General features: G+C 33.1%; 2 protein-coding genes across 2 annotated transcripts; both read left to right on the forward strand.

Moving 5' to 3' along the window:
- Positions 1-3,114: 3,114 nt before the first annotated feature.
- Positions 3,115-4,050, forward strand: LOC101995604 (olfactory receptor 5AC1-like). The gene has a single exon (XM_005345277.2). It carries the CDS (start codon positions 3,115-3,117, stop codon positions 4,048-4,050), a length of 936 nt encoding a protein of 311 aa, XP_005345334.2.
- Positions 4,051-12,342: 8,292 nt separating this feature from the next.
- On the forward strand, positions 12,343-13,266 carry LOC101991049 (olfactory receptor 5AC1-like). Its single transcript, XM_005345266.2, has one exon. The coding sequence runs from the start codon at positions 12,343-12,345 to the stop codon at positions 13,264-13,266; it is 924 nt and encodes a 307-aa protein (XP_005345323.1).
- Positions 13,267-18,966: the final 5,700 nt, after the last annotated feature.

Raw genomic sequence — 18,966 nt, forward strand, 5'->3', positions numbered from 1 at the left:
CCCCTCCTTCCCTTCTACTTCCAAATGAATATCAAGTTAATTAGGTAGTTGTGACTAAGAGGAATGAAAATAAACTTATTCAAAGTTTTTGCTCAGTGATTTTTTTTTTTAATAAAACAGTCTCCCCTGTGAACTCTGAGGACAAATGCATTTTTATTGTATTAGCTTTGCGTATGATGTGATGATTTTTTCTCAATGCCCCATGGAACAACTTTGACTTTATCCTGCTAGGAATGCCTTGGGAAATTAAGAGAATTTGAAGATGATTTAAAGAATCTGTTTGCCATGAAAGAAAAGATGCTAAAGCTCTTCATTTTGGAGTTTCTAGGGGGAACCTGGCTCACAGATAATACTACTTTCCCCCATATATTTAACATAAGTCTCAGAAAATGAGTGCATTTCCAGGTGCCTGGTGTTTCACAGAAATTGGGTGAGAAAGCAGATTTCCAAATTGGTAATTTGTACAGAACATTTTCATAAGAAATTAAAAATTTTTAAAGGATTTTATAAAAATTAGCAACGGAAAAGAAGACAGACACCTACAAATGGCAGTCTGAAAAATATATATCTTTTGGGATTGTACTGCATCAGTAACACTCATTGAGAATGCTCTCACTGATCAGACAATGAAGGTAAAAAATGAATAATGATAAGAAAATTTCAATGTATTCAGAGGATATTTTGTAGTGTTAAAGGTGTTCTTAATTAAGACATGATTATGTCACAAATATTACTTATTTATAATATTTCTGAATGAGAAATTCTGTCTTAAGTGGTAGTGCTTGAGTGAAATAAAATTCCTTCAAATTCATCAAATCATGTGAAGCTAAGAAAAGCAACTGCCATAGACTCCGCTTGTCTCCAAGTGCTTCCTGCAACTGTTAAGCAAAATAATTATCATTGCATTATTATTCTGTTATGTTAAAATTATTAATTCTAAGCTAAATTATACATCATAATAACTGAATACAGTTGCAATAGTTATATCTGGCCAAATACCATAGGGTGGAATTTTTATGTTACATTTTATCCTGATGTATATTTAGGACTCTATGTGTTTAAAAGTAAAAGTTCTCAAATGTTTTATCTTCTGTTAGATAGAACAGCAGCTCAAAAGTCATTCCTTATACTGATATTCAATTCTTCGAGGAAAATGTGTTTTCATTTTAAAGTTATATGAAAGCCAATTTCTGCACATTTTTACACATAAAAATGTTCTTATAGTTGCATATAGGCTAGCAGTATTTATGCTTTTATTTTTTCATTTTATTTTAAATTATTTTTCATATGAAAATTTTTGAAGTTTTTCTGTGACTAAAAATATCAAAAAATCATTTTGTTTATACAATTTTAAAAGAAATATAAAATTTATATTTTAAACGGATACTCACAAAGGGGATATTTTAATGAGAACATTTTTGAAGTTGAAAGATTTCTAAATCTTTCCCTAAAATCCCTACATATATAATCATAGATAGTTGGGAGAATTACAAACTTATATATATATATTCTCAGTGCCAAATTTTTTTTCCTATAATAGCTAAAGAAATATGAAAATATCCTGGAGGTTATTTCTATATTTCTATTTAATTTTATTTATAAAAAATTAAATTATTGCCTTTAAATTTTCATGTCACAAAATATTTTTTTTATAAAAGCCACTATCAGGACTCCATTGTGCTCAAATTTATAAGCTATTAACATGTTTGATACAAATCTACACATAGATAAAATTTTGTATAAAATATTATTTATATGAGTCTGCATTTACGAAATTTCTAGTTGTTTTTTCCTTCTTTCCCACCTCTCTTTCTCCATCCTAGTTTGTACTTATATACCAAGAAAAACAGTATTATAAATATAATGTGTTTTATACATATTTTTGAAATTAAGGGGATGTTTTAAAAATCATAGCTTATTTGTCTGTGTGATTATGCCATATTTTACTCCTTCATACTTTTGTCTTCAGAGATAATATTCATTGTGGTAGTTCTCAATAAAACTGATAATAGTTCATTTTTGAATGCAGCAGGACATATCCATCTGTTTCTCTTACATGCTCCTTTGCAAAAAATGAATTGCATATTCTTTGTATATCTGTTTTTATACAGTAGTGCTTAGATTCCTAAAGTATAACTAAAAGAATGGTAGGTTTATTAGTAAATGCATTTAATTCGAATAAATTGAATTTTATAAAGTTGTATCCCAAAGGTTGCTGCAATTAGTATTTCACAGGTAATATGGGAAAACATCAATTTCTTTACCTTAATGTTCAGTGAGCACTGTGATGTCTTTTACTTTATGCTAATAATACACATGAGGAGATGTGGTGTGTGTTCATTTTCCTCTAGGTATATGCAGAGTACACAGTAGGAATTTCATTCTATGTATTTCCAGATTCCAGCTGACAGTGCTAGCATTATCTGTCACATCAATTACACTTTCCTACTGTATGACAATGCATATTTGTTTATGTATTTATTCTTTTTATGTTACAATCTGAGATTTTTTTTCTAATCCCTTACCCACATCTCTAATATGCAATGTCTAAATATCTTGATTATTTAATCTTTAAACTTCAGTTTAACATCAAGTACACTCAACTGATCTTTCTGATTATGCTCTTGGGAGGGGAACCTGCTTTATTCATGTGAGTTTCAAATGAGACATGCAGTTCTAAATATGAAAAACACAAACTGCATTTATTAGATTTAAATATATTTCCACAGCTGGATGGTGATGGCTTATGACTTTAATCCCAACACTTGGGTGGTAGAGGCAAGCAGATCTCTGTGAGTTCAAGGCCAGCCTGGTCTGCAGAGTCACTTCCAAGATCACCAGGGCAGTTACACAGAAAAACCATGCCTGACCCCCACAAAGAAAACAAAAACAAAAAGATTTTCCACTAAATACACATATTATTTTATGTGTAGTAATGTTTCAATTTTTATTATGCAGAAATTCTAATGCATATTAAAGTAGACAATGACGAACATTTTAAAAGTCCTGGCATAAGAAACAACCATTTGGAATATACTAGTGACCTGGATATCACCAATTTTATAATTTTTTGGATTTCTGTATTTATTGATTCTTTCATTTTAGTGATTGTCCATGTCAGACATGACAGAAGAAAACCACACTCTGGTGACTGAGTTTATCCTCATGGGACTCACAGATCAGCCCACGCTAAAGGCCGCTCTGTTCCTACTGTTCCTCGTCATCTACCTCGTCACCATGGTGGGCAATCTCGGACTGATTGCTCTCATTTCGAAGGACCGTCACCTTCACACCCCTATGTACTTATTCCTCAGCAGTTTAGCCTTTGCTGACTCATGCACGTCATCTTCTGTGACCCCCAAAATGCTTATCAACTTTTTATCTACAAATCATGCTATATCCCTTGTTGAGTGCTTTGCTCAGTTTTACTTTATGGGTTCCAGTGCAACTACAGAATGTTTTCTTCTGTCTGTGATGGCCTATGACCGCTATGTAGCCATATGCAAGCCCTTGCTTTATCCAGTGCTGATGTCTAATAGACTCTGTACTCAGTTTATAGCTGTGATATACTTACTTGGTGTTCTGCACCTGGCAATTCATGTGGGTTTGTTACTTCGACTAACTTTCTGCAGAACCAACATTATACAATATTATTATTGTGAAATTTTGCAACTTTTCAGCATTTCTTGTATTGATCCTTCAATTAACATGTTCGTGCTTTTAGTATTTTCAATTTCTATACAAGCCTTCACCTTTGTAACCATCATGGTCTCATATGTCAGTGTCCTCTTTGCCATCCTGAGAAAGAAGTCTGAGAAGGGCAGAAGCAAAGCCTTCTCTACCTGCAGTGCCCACCTGCTCTCTGTCTCTTTATTCTATGGAACTCTTTTTCTCATCTATGTTTGCCCTGGGTCTGGACCAGTTGGAGACAAAGAGAAGATGCTTTCTTTATTTTATACAGTAATAATTCCCCTGCTCAATCCATTTGTTTACAGTCTCAGAAACAAAGAGGTTATAGGTGCCTTTAGAAGAGTAGTAAGGAAATACTAATTTATGACATTTCTCCCTCACATAATGTGGAAAATAAGATGACAAAATCAACAGAAAAGAAAAGAGCTCCTATGTACTGACTAGAACTCTGTCATTCTCCTGGAGGGTCAGTGTCCTCTGCTGGGGACAACTAGCTTTGAATTTTGGATCTAAAACCCCGTTGGTTTCTTTCATAATGGTCAGTGAAGCTGTGGTAGCACAACTCATAAACACCTTGTCTAGAAATAATATCCTCTATTTTATTTGAGTTTTTAGATTTTCATGTTAACTATTTTCTTTGTCATTTCCAAATTTTCAGACGTGAATTTATAGTTTTACTAGAACATCCTGAGACACAATTGCTGAGACATAACTCTAATCATCTTTGGCAAATATAATTAGCAGTTTTCAGGAAGGAATAGTTTACTCTTCTTTAATAAGGTTTTTAATCATTTACTACACTAAACAACACTGTTAAAATCATAGCAAAATTATTTCATGAGGGAATGCATTCTTGAGAAGAAATGTACTATTGAATATAAGAAAAAAGAAAATGCAATTAAATATAAAGATGGTATCAATGGATATAGGAAGAAAAATGGAGTAGCCATAACTTAAAATGTTCAAAATGTGTCATGTCTATATTTAGAGCCCAGGCTACCATTTTATCAATGATAGTAAATAGTGTTCAATAATTTATAATATTTATAATAATTTATAAAATTTAGTGCAGTGAAAAGCAATTTCATAAAGTTTTGTGGTATTTACATTACTGTTGTTTTCAATTTTACTAAGAGTTGAAAGTGGAATTTACAAGGTTGTCTGGCACCTAAAATTAAATAAATACAAAGTTGTGCTAATGAATTCTCAACTATAGATAATGATTGCAGGCACACATCAGAGGTAAATTAATTGATCATATCTATACAATTGTATATTTTAGTTTAGATGACTGTTATTTTGTAGACATATATAATTCATTATTTTTTAAAAAGAGTAATTATATTCTTTCAGTATATTTATTTATGAAAAATAATCATATCAAAAGAATTAGCTTTAAACTGTTGGACTACTAACAGATATGCCTTGTTCTACTAGTTGGAAGCAGCTTATCTGCATGTCAATGGCAACAACGATACTGAATGTTTTCTATAAAGATGTTAACTGTATGATGCCTGTATTTAATTACTTAACCATAATCAAAATGCACATTATTAGGAAAAAAAAGTCAACTTTTGTATCTTATCCTAAAATAAATACCCTTATTTTCTCTGTGACAAAAGTCCTTTAAAAATATACTACATAACTAAATTCTTTTTTAAATTATTTGTATACAGACATGGTGGTACATTAGTTTAATCCCAGGTTTCAAGAGGCAGAGGCAGGCAGCTCTCCGAATTCAAGGCCAGCCTGGTCCAGAGTAATTTTCTAGGACAACTAGGGCTGTACAGAGGAACCCTGTCTTGAAAAATCAAAAGAAAAGTTATTTGTATGTACATCTAATTTAAAATGTTGAATTATTTTCCTAACATTGCAATCTGTTTCCTAAACTTTCTTTTTATCTATGCTTTAACATATTTTAGTTGGAGTATCAATTTAAAATCTATGTTACCAAATTTCTCTCTCTCTCTCTCTCTCTCTCTCTCTCTCTCTCTCTCTCTCTCCAGTTCTTGTTTCTCTATGTAGTCCTGGCTGTCCTGGAACTCCATCTGTAGACTCCGCTATGGCATGTGTCACCACCAACCAGTTCAAAAAGTTTTTACCATCCCTGAAATTATACAAATTAACTCTGTTTTTAAAAGCACTTGTTACTCTTACAGAATACCCAGGTTCAGTTCTCCACGTCCACTGTACAACTCCCAACATCCTGGACATCACAGATCTTGTTCTGACTCCCATCAGCACCAAGCATGCACATGGTACATATACAATCATGCAGGTAAATACTCATTCACCCTTAAAATAGCACCAAGCACACACACAGCACACATACAATTATGTAGGTAAATACTCATCCACACTCCCCTCAGTACCAAACATGCACATGGTACAGCTGTGCACATACAATCATACAGGTAAATATGCATGGTACACATGCAATCATGCAGGTAAATACTCCTTCACTCTTACAATAGCACCAAGCACACACACAACACACATGCAATTATGTAGGTAAATACTCATTCACACACAAAAAGTAATTCTTTTTGAAATTTACAAGTATAATTATGTCAAAATTCTTTTAACAAAAATAATCAGATACCATATTACTTCAAAGAAAAGCTTAATTATTCACATGTAATTGTGGCTTGACTTGTAGTTGGGGCTATTATGGCAAATTGTGGGGGTTATCAATGAAACTTAGATGATAGATTCAAATCTTGCTATAGGTATCTAGAGTATAGGCACAAAAGATGAAAGGACATTCAGTGAATTAATTATGCTGTATTGTATTATAAGCAAATTGGATAATCATCTAACATAAATGAACCATTATCCAGGATGATACTCTGAAAATTGAGAAATAAACATAATTTTAATAATAATAAAATTATTAAAAAATAATGCAATACTTATGTCCTTGTATAGTCTCACATACAATGAATGTGAGAGAGCCCACTGCCTATCTCTTTAACTTTAAATTTAGTCTTTGATAATTTCATAGGCAAGTAATATATTTATATCATTTCCACCCTAACTTTCTCCCCTCCTCCTCCTGTGTCCCTACAAATTTCACTCATTTTTATGAACTTTTATATGATTATAATTACAGCATGTATACACACATACACACACAAAACACACACACACTTGAACCTATTTATTTATTTTTCTTATATATGGGTTTATAGTTGGCCATTTGTGATTGGATAACCTATTAGTGGGCTTAACTTTACAAAAGAATGGTTGTTGAACTTAGTAGCTTCCACCTGCTGAAGAAAGATGTTTCATTGCTGAGGGGTAAGAGTAATACCTATTTGTGATTATACACATAAGAATTAAGAATACAGTGTGAAATTATATTGCTATAGGAAAGTTGCAATAGTTGGTTCTCACCTAGGACCTCTGATGTCTACTGCCACAGGTTGTGGGCTAAGTTTACAGTACTGGGCAGAAGTTCCATCCTGAGTGGGCCTTATTTATATTTATTTACACAAACATTGTTTACCCTAAAAATAACACTAATGCTACTTTGCCTTTGTGGGCATCTTTCTGGTTGGACATGGTTTGTACCTTTTAAATTTGGGTAGGATTATTGATCTTTTTTCTCCCCTGGCAACTTGCATGGTACCTTTAGGTCCAGGTCCTGTGTTCATTTGGTCTTAGGTAGGAGTCTTGCAGGTCACTTTCATCTGGATTCCTTGTATTTAAAGCGTGATTTATTTTAGCAATGGGGTCTTATCTTTAAGTTCTGGGATGCAATAAAGGACAATGGCAATAGTGCATATTGTTTGGTGAATCTCTTTGATACCTTCCCCTCAACAACTGAAAGGGAGATTTTTTCTTTTTTTTTTTTAATTTATTTATTTATTAAGGATTTCTGCCTCCTCCCCACCACCGCCTCCCATTTCCCTCCCCCTCCCCCCGATCAAGTCCCTCTCCCTCATCTGCTTGAAGAGCAATCAGGGTTCCCTGCCCTGTGGGAAGTCCAAGGACCGCCCACCTCCATCCAGGTTTAGTAAGTTGAGCATCCAAACTGCCTAGGCTCCCCCAAAGCCAGTATGTGCAGTAGGATCAAAAACCCATTGCCATTGTTCTTGAGTTCTCAGTAGTCCTCATTGTCTGCTATGTAAGTCCGGTTTTATCCCATGCTTTTTCAGACCCAGGCTAGCTGGTCTTGGTGAAAGGGAGATTTTTAAGCCTTAAACTGGATCTTCCATTGGAAAGTCTATGGCTCTTGAAAGAACCATTATGGCCCCATGTAATGTCGTTCCATTTAAACTTTCCCCATAACCTTTTTAAGTACTCACAGAGTTAGTTATCTCTTCTTTCTCTCTCTCCCTCTGTATTAACCTCAACCTCCTTTCCAAAGTTGTAATTTCTCTCCTACTTTTTTTTTTTAAATTTCCCCTTCATAGCTCCTGTGTCACATTATCCTCTTTTCTAGAATTTTTCTGTTTTCCCTCTTTCCCCATGGTCTCCCTTTATGTTCCTGGCTTCTGTAGTTATCAGGATAAATACTCAAATATAAAGCCTCTGAGCTAAGATCTGCAAAGAGAGAACATGTTTTGCATTGCCTCACTCACTACAATATTTTCCAATTTCATTACTTTCCCCGCGAGTTTCAGGATCTCATTGTTCTTCTCAGCTGAGTAGAACTCATTGTGTATGTGTACCATATTGTTATTATCCATTCATCATTTGAAAAAACATCTAAGTTGTTCTAACTGCATTTGAAGAGTCTCGGTTTCCTTTCAGCCTTTCCACTATGAACTAATTAGTCTTAGCAACAACAGATCCCTTCCATAGACATCATGCATGAAAGCTTGCTTTTCACTAAACTCAAGCAGAATTTACAAACCCTTCCTGCTCAGATTCATGATTCATGGATAATATCTGGAAAGACTCTACTTTCCTGTTCTGCTAAACAAAATGTCCTATTTTACTTTACTATTGAAAGTAAAGATGGCAGCCATCATACACCTCTTCTGATATTCATCATTCATTTTTCCTCAATTTATCCCCTGGAAATTTTAGTAGACCATTGTTGCATATCTTACACCATCTTCCTCTGATGTGTGATTCCCCTCTGTATGCTCTGAATACCATTGTTTTTTTTTCTTTTTTCTTTTTTTTTCCAAGACAGGGTTTCTCTGTGGCTTTGGAGCCTGTCCTGGAACTAGCTCTGTAGACCAGGCTGGTCTTGAACTCACAGAGATCCGCCTGCCTCTGCCTCCCGAGTGCTGGGATTAAAGACGTGTGCCACCATCACCCGGCTCCTGAATACCATTGTTTAATAAAGAAACTGTTTTAGGGCTGTGCAGGGCAAAATATAGGTAGGTGGGAAAAAACTAAACTGAATGTTGGGAGAAAGAAGGTTGAGTCAGAGAGAAGCCATGTAGCCCTACCAGAAACAGATGCTGGAATTTTACCCGGTAAACCACAGCCTCATGGTGATACACAGATTAAGGGAGATGGATTAATTTAAGATATGAGTTAGCCAGAAATATTATTAAGCTATTGGCCATACAGTATTGGAACTAATATAGTTTCTGTGTGATTATTTCAGTGCTGATCAGCCGGAAACAAACATGTGTTTGTTTCTCTTCTCTCCCAGTATTTTCTACTTCCAAGGGACAGCCTCTAGAATTTTTAGATCAATTATAGAGATAGAAAAAAACTTATTTTTATTATACATTAATAAAAATCGGAAACTTGACAGTGGTGGAAATGAAGGTATTGAGGCAAAGGTTCGAGGATATTTTTCTGTTTGTTTTGAGTACTTTTGTCCCCTGAGATAGGAAGTCCAAGTTGGGGATATAATCAACAAATATGTGAAGTGTATGGCACATTTGGTATTTCTAAGCAGAAATCATTGTGTTAATTAAGTTATAAAAAATAAGTTTTTCACTTGCTTGGTTAAAGTTACCCCAATACGTTTTTTAGCACATTGTGAAAGTTGTTATTTCCGTGACTTTTTTTCTCAGTCCATTTTCCATTTGTGTCCTGAAGGCTTCGGATTTTTGCATGTCAATTTTGATTTAAGGGATTCCTGTGTATTAAAATGAAGTGTGCCTCTGTACTCATACACTCTTTGTGGTTGCTCATTAGTTCTTTTTCTTCTGTTTGTTTGTTTTATTTCATTTCAATTTGTTTTTGTTTTATTTTATTATTAGTCCTTAAATGCTTGTTGGTTTTCTAAGGAAAAAACAGAAAAGATGTGGATATGAATGGGAAGAGAGGTAGACAAAAACTGGAAGGAATAGAGGATCATAGTCAAAAAGTATTATATGAAAAAAAATTACTTTCAATAAAATGATGAAATAAAAATATCAGAAAAACTGGGTAGAAAAGAGGAATCTCTCTCTAAACCTTATTCCCTGATATTTTATAAACAGGCTGCTGCAGGACACACAGTGGAACTAGTTACGTGGATAATTTGTTGATTATTTCACTATGCCCAGAACAACCTTGACTTCATTCTCCTGAGGATCTCTGGGATGTATACAGGGAATTTTGAAGTGTTTAAAAGAACCATTTTGATATAGAAATAATAATTGCTATGTCTTCTGGTCTGGAATGTCCACACAAATAATATTGCTTCTTCCTATACTTTCTGTGTTTCTTCCTGAAAACTAGCAGTGTTCCGTTTTCTATTGCTTTAAAGGATTTAGGTGAGAGTGAAAAAAAATTTGCAGAATTCTGTTATTGCTTTGCAATGTGTCTGCAGATAACAAAGTTAAGATTTAAGTACTAAATAACCTTAAAGAAAATTAGCACCCCAAATATTTACTAGTGCAAGTAATTACCCACATAAACACAAGCAATAGACATTTTATTGTTCCTGAAGGTAACAAAATTTTCAGAAAGTAGGGATATAAACTTCCAGTAAAAGAAAGAAAGCTTCAACACTTTCAAATTGTGTGTAAATTTTTCTCTATGAGGCTCAAATATTATTTATTTTTGCTTTTAAATTGAGAAAGTTTTGACTTTAGGATATGTTTGTCTCTGTGTGTTTTTCTGTGTGTATGTGTGTGTGTGTGTGTGTGTGTGTGAGAGAGAGAGAGAGAGAGAGAGAGAGAGAGAGAGAGAGAGAGAGAGAGAGAGGGAGAGATAAAAACTTTGATTTTATGGATAATGGGACTATTGGTGGTTAACAAATGTAATAATAGGATCCTTATACATCTTGTGTATCAAAGACTAAAATTTATGAAGAGAAAACTTTATACAACAGTATTATTTGCAAGATTCGTACCTGATAATAAGGATATTCTTACTCTAGTAGGTGGAATGTAAGTTTTGTATAAGTTTTTCTAACTGAAGTACAATCTCATGCTCAAATATTACTTAATTTATATTTAGAATAAGAAAATTCTCAACTTAAAATCATTTTAAAATTAATGAAAAATAGGCCTTGAGCTTGAAAGAGAGCAAGGAGGGGTTTCTGGGAGGAGTTATATGGAGAAAAGAGAATAGGAAAATGCTGTGATCATTTTACAATCTGCTAAAATAAAGGAAATAATATAAGCATTGTTGGGCTTGTTCATTTAATGGTTCTTTTAGTACGATATACAGGTAAGAATTTTGAAGCTCATTCATTCTTCATGAATTTTTAGTGAAAATAACCTGACATTTCACAATTGGTTACTTATGGAGATTTTTAACTTCTAGAAAGGTAGTGTTTAGTTATATTTTAAAATTGTATAATCCCCGTTTTATACAATTTTTTCATTATACAATATTTTCATTTTTTTAAGCATTGGAAATATGATCCTATAATTAAGGAAGTTGGCAAATGTGGAAAAAACACAACAAGGCACATACATCCTTCCAAGAACTTTTTCCTTTTCAAAAATATTAAGCAGAAAATAATAGCACGTATTTGCAAACCCAGCATTCGGGTGACAGAAGCAGGAGGATCACTGTGTATTCAAGGTTGATTTATTCTACAAAGCAAGTTTCAGGCCATCAAAGACTATATAGTAAGACCTTATATTGAAAAGAAAAAATTAAGAAAACCAAGTTCCTTCAGATACTCTTTATTGGTCATAAATAAAATCTTTATTTCATGGAAATAGTAAATTTTATATTTATATTAATATTATATTTATATTTTTAGAGCGACAGAAAATACAGAAATTAATAGAATGTTACATTATTGAAATTACAAAAATCTTCAAATCCGTTTCTATGTTTGAATTGTAAATATAGACAATAACACAATTCTTAAAACCTGTCATATGGAAAACAAATCATCCATATTGAGTTATTTTGAGGATATACTTTGTGTATAAAAGTAGACACTATACGGACTAAAATATTGTGCTTATATATTTAGGAATATATGTGATATATAAATATAAATAAATAAAAATATAAACAAAAAAGAAAAATAGTCTGAGGACTAGAGAGAGTAAAAAGAGATACACTGGAGGAATGAAGAGGAAGAAAAAAACATGATGCTAATATATATTTTAACTTAAAAATAGATTATGAATTTTTGAAAGTTAACAAATATAGAAAAAAGGTACACACAAATGAACCAAGAAGCTCTTTTTAGGAATACTTCAGTAGCACAAGTCATGATAGTTATGTCATTTCTTTGACTGTTCCTTACTTGTTATTTCATTCCAGTGATTGTCCAGGGCAGACATGACAGTAGGAAATCAGACTCTTGTGACTGAGCTTGTCCTGATAGGGCTCACAGATCAGCCCAGGCTGCAAGTTCTTCTCTTCCTGGTGTTCCTCATCATCTACCTCATCACTGTGGTGGGCAACCTTGGACTGATTGCTCTCATCTGGAAGGAACCTCACCTTCATATTCCCATGTACTTATTCCTGGGAAGTTTAGCTTTTGCTGATGCATGTGCTTCATCCTCTGTGACCCCCAAGATGCTTGTCAATTTTTTATCTAAGGATCATAAAATATTCTTGGCTGAGTGTTTCACCCAGTTTTATTTCTTTGGATCCAGTGCAACCACAGAATGTTTCCTTCTGTCGGCAATGGCCTATGATAGATATGTGGCTATATGTAATCCTTTGCTTTATCCAGTAATGATGTCAAATAGCCTCTGTATACAATTTATACATGTTTCATATGTTGTTGGTTTTCTGCACTCAGCAATTCATGTGGGTTTGTTAGTGAGACTGAATTTCTGCAAATCCAATATCATACATTATTTCTACTGTGAAATTTTGCAACTATTCAAAATTTCCTGCACTGATCCTACAATTAATGTCCTTCTGGTTTTAATATTTTCAGCTTTTATACAAGGTTTTACTTTTATGACTATTATAATTTCATACTTTTATGTTCTTTTTGCTATCTTGAAAACAAAGTCTGAGAAAGGCAGAAGCAAAGCCTTCTCCACCTGCAGTTCCCACCTGCTCTCTGTGTCTTTGTTCTATGGTACTCTCTTCCTCATGTATGTGCGTCCTGGGTCGGGGTCAAGTGAAAATAATGACAAAATGTATTCTTTGTTTTACACAATAATAATTCCCTTTCTAAATCCTTTTATATACAGTCTGAGGAACAAAGAGGTAATAACTGCCTTGAGAAGAAAAATGAAGAAATAAATAGTAGCGAGATAATTTTTAGAGCATTTCTTCCTTCTGAAAAAGGCAGAGCAATCAGTAGAAAGATGGATTGGAATGTGTTCTGCCAGGTCACCAGATTCTCCTGAGCTCCCTGTGAAAAAAATGAGTTTCTCATTACACGTCCCAGTGAACTTTGGCAATGTAACCCACAGTTACAGCATTCACAAACACTACGTGCTTTTGCATCTGAGCATTTAGCTTCTGCGGACTAAGTATCTTTCTCTTTTTGGTTTTGCAAGACAGGGTTTCTCTGTGTAGCTCTGGCTGTCCTGGAATGCATTCTATAGACCAGGCTTGCCTCGAACTCACAGAGATCTACCTCCCTCTGCCTCCCTGAGTGCTTGTAAAGATGGGCACTGTCTGGCTTAAGTACTCTTAGGGAATTCCAAATTGATAAGGAATAATTTGAAATACTACTTAGAAACAGTACAAAATTATTAAGAAAAGATAATTTCAGTTGAGGCAAGAACATGGTTGAATCATCTCACCCCACTCTCCTTGACCAAAAAGTCAGTGTGGCTTTTTACATTTTTGACACGTGCAGAGTGGTGAAAATGAGTCTCCATCTTTTGGTAGAGTATATTCCCTAAGAAATTTAGAATTTCAGGACAAACATTTAAGAAATAATAAAGAGTTCAGAACAATGTTGGGGGATTTTAGGAAGATAATTGAAAATTGGAATAAGTTTAAAATGATAAAGTATTAAAACAAATCATTGCTCATGCTTCTAACTCAATATATATTTTTATTAATATTTCAAGTTTTGAGGTATTCAGGAATTTATAATATTAGAATGTTTTGGTATAGTAAAAGAAATGTCAAAAATTGGTCTTGTGGTCACCATTTCCACTGTTACAATAATTGATTGGAAGGTAAGGAAAGTATATCAGTTATGTGAAATTTACTAGGAAGATAAGAATGAAAATCTATAGCAATAAATTCTCCCTCAATTCTCAAACTGGTTAAGAATTTATTCTCACAATTTTTTACTTTATATTTATTACATAGAATTGGATGAATCAACAATGAAGAATATAGTTATATTCCTCATTCAATGTGGCTCCTTTGCAAACATTTGCAAAAGAAAATGATCATAAAAAAGGAGAACTAAAGTTTCATAGTTGATGAAAAAATAAGTTCTTTGTGAATAAATAAAAAGGAATTTAGAAATTGTTGATTCAATAATTCCAAGAAGTTTGCCATTTTTTGGCTAAATATTTAGGTGTGAAAAATAGCATCTATCACAAATCTCTTGATAAAATACATTTTCAGAGTAGTATAATTTCTTTATTATAGCCTTCAGAGTCTCTATTTTAAGTTTCCAAATAGCAAAAGAACAAAATTTCTTCTAAAAATATTGTCTATGATAATATTTGGTTTTATTGTCATTTATTTTGATCTGTACTTGTAGGAAACTTTTACAATATTATATAGCCTATAAGATTTATTTTACAAATATTAAAGTAAACATTTCCTTAAAAAGTTTATCTTTATTCTTAGTGAAATCATTTTTTCTACCTTTTACTTTTGATACTTTAAAAGTATTAGCCTAAATACTTTAAATTATTTATAAACTCATGAATAAATTTATTTCTTCAAATGTATTTTATATATTTGTATAATCTTGTCTCTATAGTCACACATTTTACATGTTAATTTTGTAAGGCTTATTTGTAATAAAGTTCCCTCCCTCACATTAGACTGCCTTTGATGGAAAACACTAACAGTTTCTTCAAGTTGAAGGAAGTGACATTAGATGCGTATAACCTCAACACAAAACAGCCATTATTGCAAGACAAGAAGGAATTCACCTGAAATGACTGGTGAATGGAAATGTTCATGAGTATTGTTCTACTGACTAGTTGTAGTCTTTGACTTTATAGCCTATATTTTATAAAATACAGCTTTACTAACAAACGGAAGCAAATCAAATAGTCTTGCAAATGCAAGATAGATATCTGAAGAAAATATGTATTAGAACTTAACTTTTTCCATTTCAGATGTCTGATGTGATGAGGAATGATGTTAATAGAAAATTAAAAACCTTTCATCAACTATACCATTGTTTCTCTAAGAGCAAAAAACTTTGCATGAGCCCCAACAACAGCACAATTCATAAATAGTCTGGACTCTGAATGAAGCTGTTCAACAATGACTTCATTGGTTTTGCTTGTCATGATTAATGTGTACTTTTAAGAACAATTACTTCTTCTACTTTTTGACTTTATAATATAATTATAATAATATAATTACATCATTGCTCCCTTTCATTTCCTCCCTTCAAAGTCTTCCATATACACCATCTTCCTCTCTTTCAAATCTATGGCCCCTTTTAAATTGTTTCTCTATATATAGTCCTAAGTACATAAGCACAACCTGCTCTGTCTGCATAATGCTACTTCAGTGTGTGCTTTTAGGGATGACTGTGGTTGAGTAACCAGTAAATGTATGCTTCCCCAGGGAAGACAACTTCTCCCACTTGCGTTAGTTGTCTGTAGTTCTACTTAGTTCAGTACCAAGACTTGTCCCACTGCAACTTTGCAATCACTGCCACAATTACCTCAGGCTCACTACTTATTTGAATTTGGAAAAACAATTTTGGGTTGTTGTGAATCAGAGTTGGCACTGTGTCATGATTCCACATGGGATCAAAGCCAATAGTTTAAGCAGCTGGCATTTAGTTCTCTAGCCATAAGTCATATTTTGGTTAACCTTCACAAAACCATCCTAGTCAAAGCCTTCAGAGGATGGAATATCATCTGTACAGTTTGTCTAAACTTGTCAATATTGCCATCTCTGAGGGGAAATAATAGCATAAAGTGGAATTTTTGGAATTAAAATTCTAAACCTTACTGCATTGGATGTTTATTAGTATAAAGTGTGTGATGCCCTGAGGGACCAATTTGGACTTCTTGTAGGCGTCCAAACCCACAGTGCCCAGTAGAGCAGCCTCACTTGGTCCTCCAGAGAACCCTCAGCTTTTGGGAATTTCTGTTCTCTTAGCCCTTCACTCTCTGTAAAAATCACACAGTGATGCAATTGGTAGGTTCTTTATTGAAAGGAAATTCATGCAACTAAAGTTGGCTTTAGAAATGGGCTTGGGAAATGAAACTTTTAAATGTGTCACCAGGGGAAGAATTTCTATCTGTGGTGCTGCCTTCCAGTTCCACTGTGTTCTGCTTTGGAAAGCACAGTGCTCCCAAAGATAATAGAACTGTCTTTTGAGATATGGTCAGAACAGAGTTCTATAACATGCACTGCACCTTCCCTAGAGAATTAAAAATGCTGCTTCTTTTATAATAATTTTATATTTGACTTTGGATACCTACATACCTTGGTATATATGAAGGTAGCTGCAACAACAAAATATACATACATATATATATGTGTGTATATGAATTTCATGACTGAATATGAATAATCAAAGTATGTTAAATTGTTTCCTTAAATGATACTTTTAATTTTTAAACTAACTACTGACTTTTAAATTTTCATGGATTAGAGTGTTAATTTAAAATTCAGTTTAAAGATCCATGTAATGATTGCTGTATAAGCAGTGATTCTGATGACTTCCAGTACAAAGATGAACTGTTTTCAGTTTAGTCACATATTCTGACTAAGTCTTTAAAGGTGAGTAATGAAAGTGTTCACTCCCTTATGTAATATTTTACCTCCAAAAATTTCTTAAGGTAATATGTAAAACTTTATATTATATATGAATAAATATATAACAGAGAAGATGTACGGAATATGTTTCATGGAGTATTATTTTTAAATATTCTGTTCACATGCAGAGAGATAAATATAGGAAACATGCAAGAAATTCTTCTCACTAAGTTTTCTTACATTTATGATTTAATTATGTCCCATATGCTGACCTATTTGAGAATTTGAATTTTTGCTATGATCGAACATCTATAGAAGGAGAAGTATGAATTTACCTAAAATTTACTAATTTTGGTACCATGTTTATCATCAGTATATAGGAGTCGGTCTAATAAATTTTATTCTGTTAAAACAAAACAATAGGAAAAAATATTGGTGAAGTGAGTGTGTGTTTTAATAAAATTCAAGTTGAAATATTATAAGATTTCTAGGAAAATGTTTTTTTAATTCATTAAATTATAATGAAAATCAGCATATAACATAGGAAGAAATCTTAGACAATGACTATATGTGTATTTATGCATGTCACACAAACAGAATGAGGGAATTTTAGTATTTATGTTTTACAAATATATATTCTATAGGAAAATAAATTTTCACTTGTATAAAACAAAAACAAGCCGTACCTCTGTAGTAAGATATAGGACTCTTTGTGTATATTCTAAGAGTGATATTGCTGGTTCTTGAGGTAGATTTATTTTCGTTTTATGAGGAAGCATCATACATAATTCCATAATTTCTATAGTGGCAGTACTAGTTTGCACTCCCAGCAGCAATGAGTAGGCACTCCTCTCTTCTGAAGTCTTGTCAGTCTATGCTGTTATTTGTTTAATTAATTTTAGCTATTTTGACTATAGTAAGAGAAAAATCTCAAGTTAGTATTGATTTTCATTTTCCTCATAACTAAGAACTTTAAACACTTTAAAAAGTGTTTTTAGGCCATTTGTGTTCCTTTTGAGAACTCTGTTTAGTTCCATGACATGTTTTTAAAAATTAAGCTATTGCTTTTCTTTATGTTTAGTTCGTTTGTTTGTTTTGTTGTTTATTTGTTTTTTTCGAGACAGTGTTACTCTGTGTAGCTTTGGTGCTTTCTGTTTAGTTTTTTAAAGTTCCTTTGTATACAATAGAGTCATGTGATGGTGACCTCCATTAAAAATTTCAGTATTAGCTGTAGCAAATAAACACCAAGGCTAAGACAAACATTAATCCCAAGTCTTTGAAACTTGCAGCTTCTTCTAATTTTCAGACTTCTATTACTTCCTGTCTATTCTTTGTCTTCCCTTTCCACAGCTATCCCTCTATACCTTTATTGTACATTTATTTTTCTTCATTTCATTCTTTCTCCTACCAAAATGGTCTTTTCTAGTCTTTCTATAATTTCCTCTTCTCTCCAGCCACTGTCTATCCCTTGTTGTAAAGCTCTTCTTACTGTAAGTCTTGAGTCACTGAACAAATGTTAATTCTGTTCCATACCTTCTACAATATTCTACATCATTTCTCATTTTTAATACTATTTCCTCTATACAAAGCTCTTTACTTCTCATTAATACCATTGTTCTTTTATGTAAGTTCTGTGGTATGCAGTATGGTGCTTTCACCTAAGCCATTATAAATTTCTTAATTTTCAACACTTGGAAATCTCTAGTCACTCCTTCAACCAGATAATTTATTTTGGCCTCTGCCACCGGGCAGAAAGGGATGCAGGCAGTCACATATAATCATGATTAAGCCTTAGTAGTCCCCCCACAAACTACGTCTCCTGTTTGCTTTGTGACAACAACAGAGCAGTGCATCTAAATTCTCAAGCTACATTCTAAAAGACCTTCTAGACAGTTACCAAAGTATTTTATTTCTATTTTATTAAACATCCAATTTATGTCTTAAAACAATGCATAGTATGAGCTCTATATTATGAATAATTTCCATTTTATCTGCTTGTCCTCATGATATCTTCCAATGTCCATTTACACATACTGGTTAACTTCAATTGCACTTAAAAATCATCCGTAGAAG

The sequence above is a fragment of the Microtus ochrogaster genome, chromosome 2, assembly GCF_000317375.1.
Source record: "Microtus ochrogaster isolate Prairie Vole_2 chromosome 2, MicOch1.0, whole genome shotgun sequence".
Lineage (NCBI taxonomy): Eukaryota > Metazoa > Chordata > Mammalia > Rodentia > Cricetidae > Microtus > Microtus ochrogaster.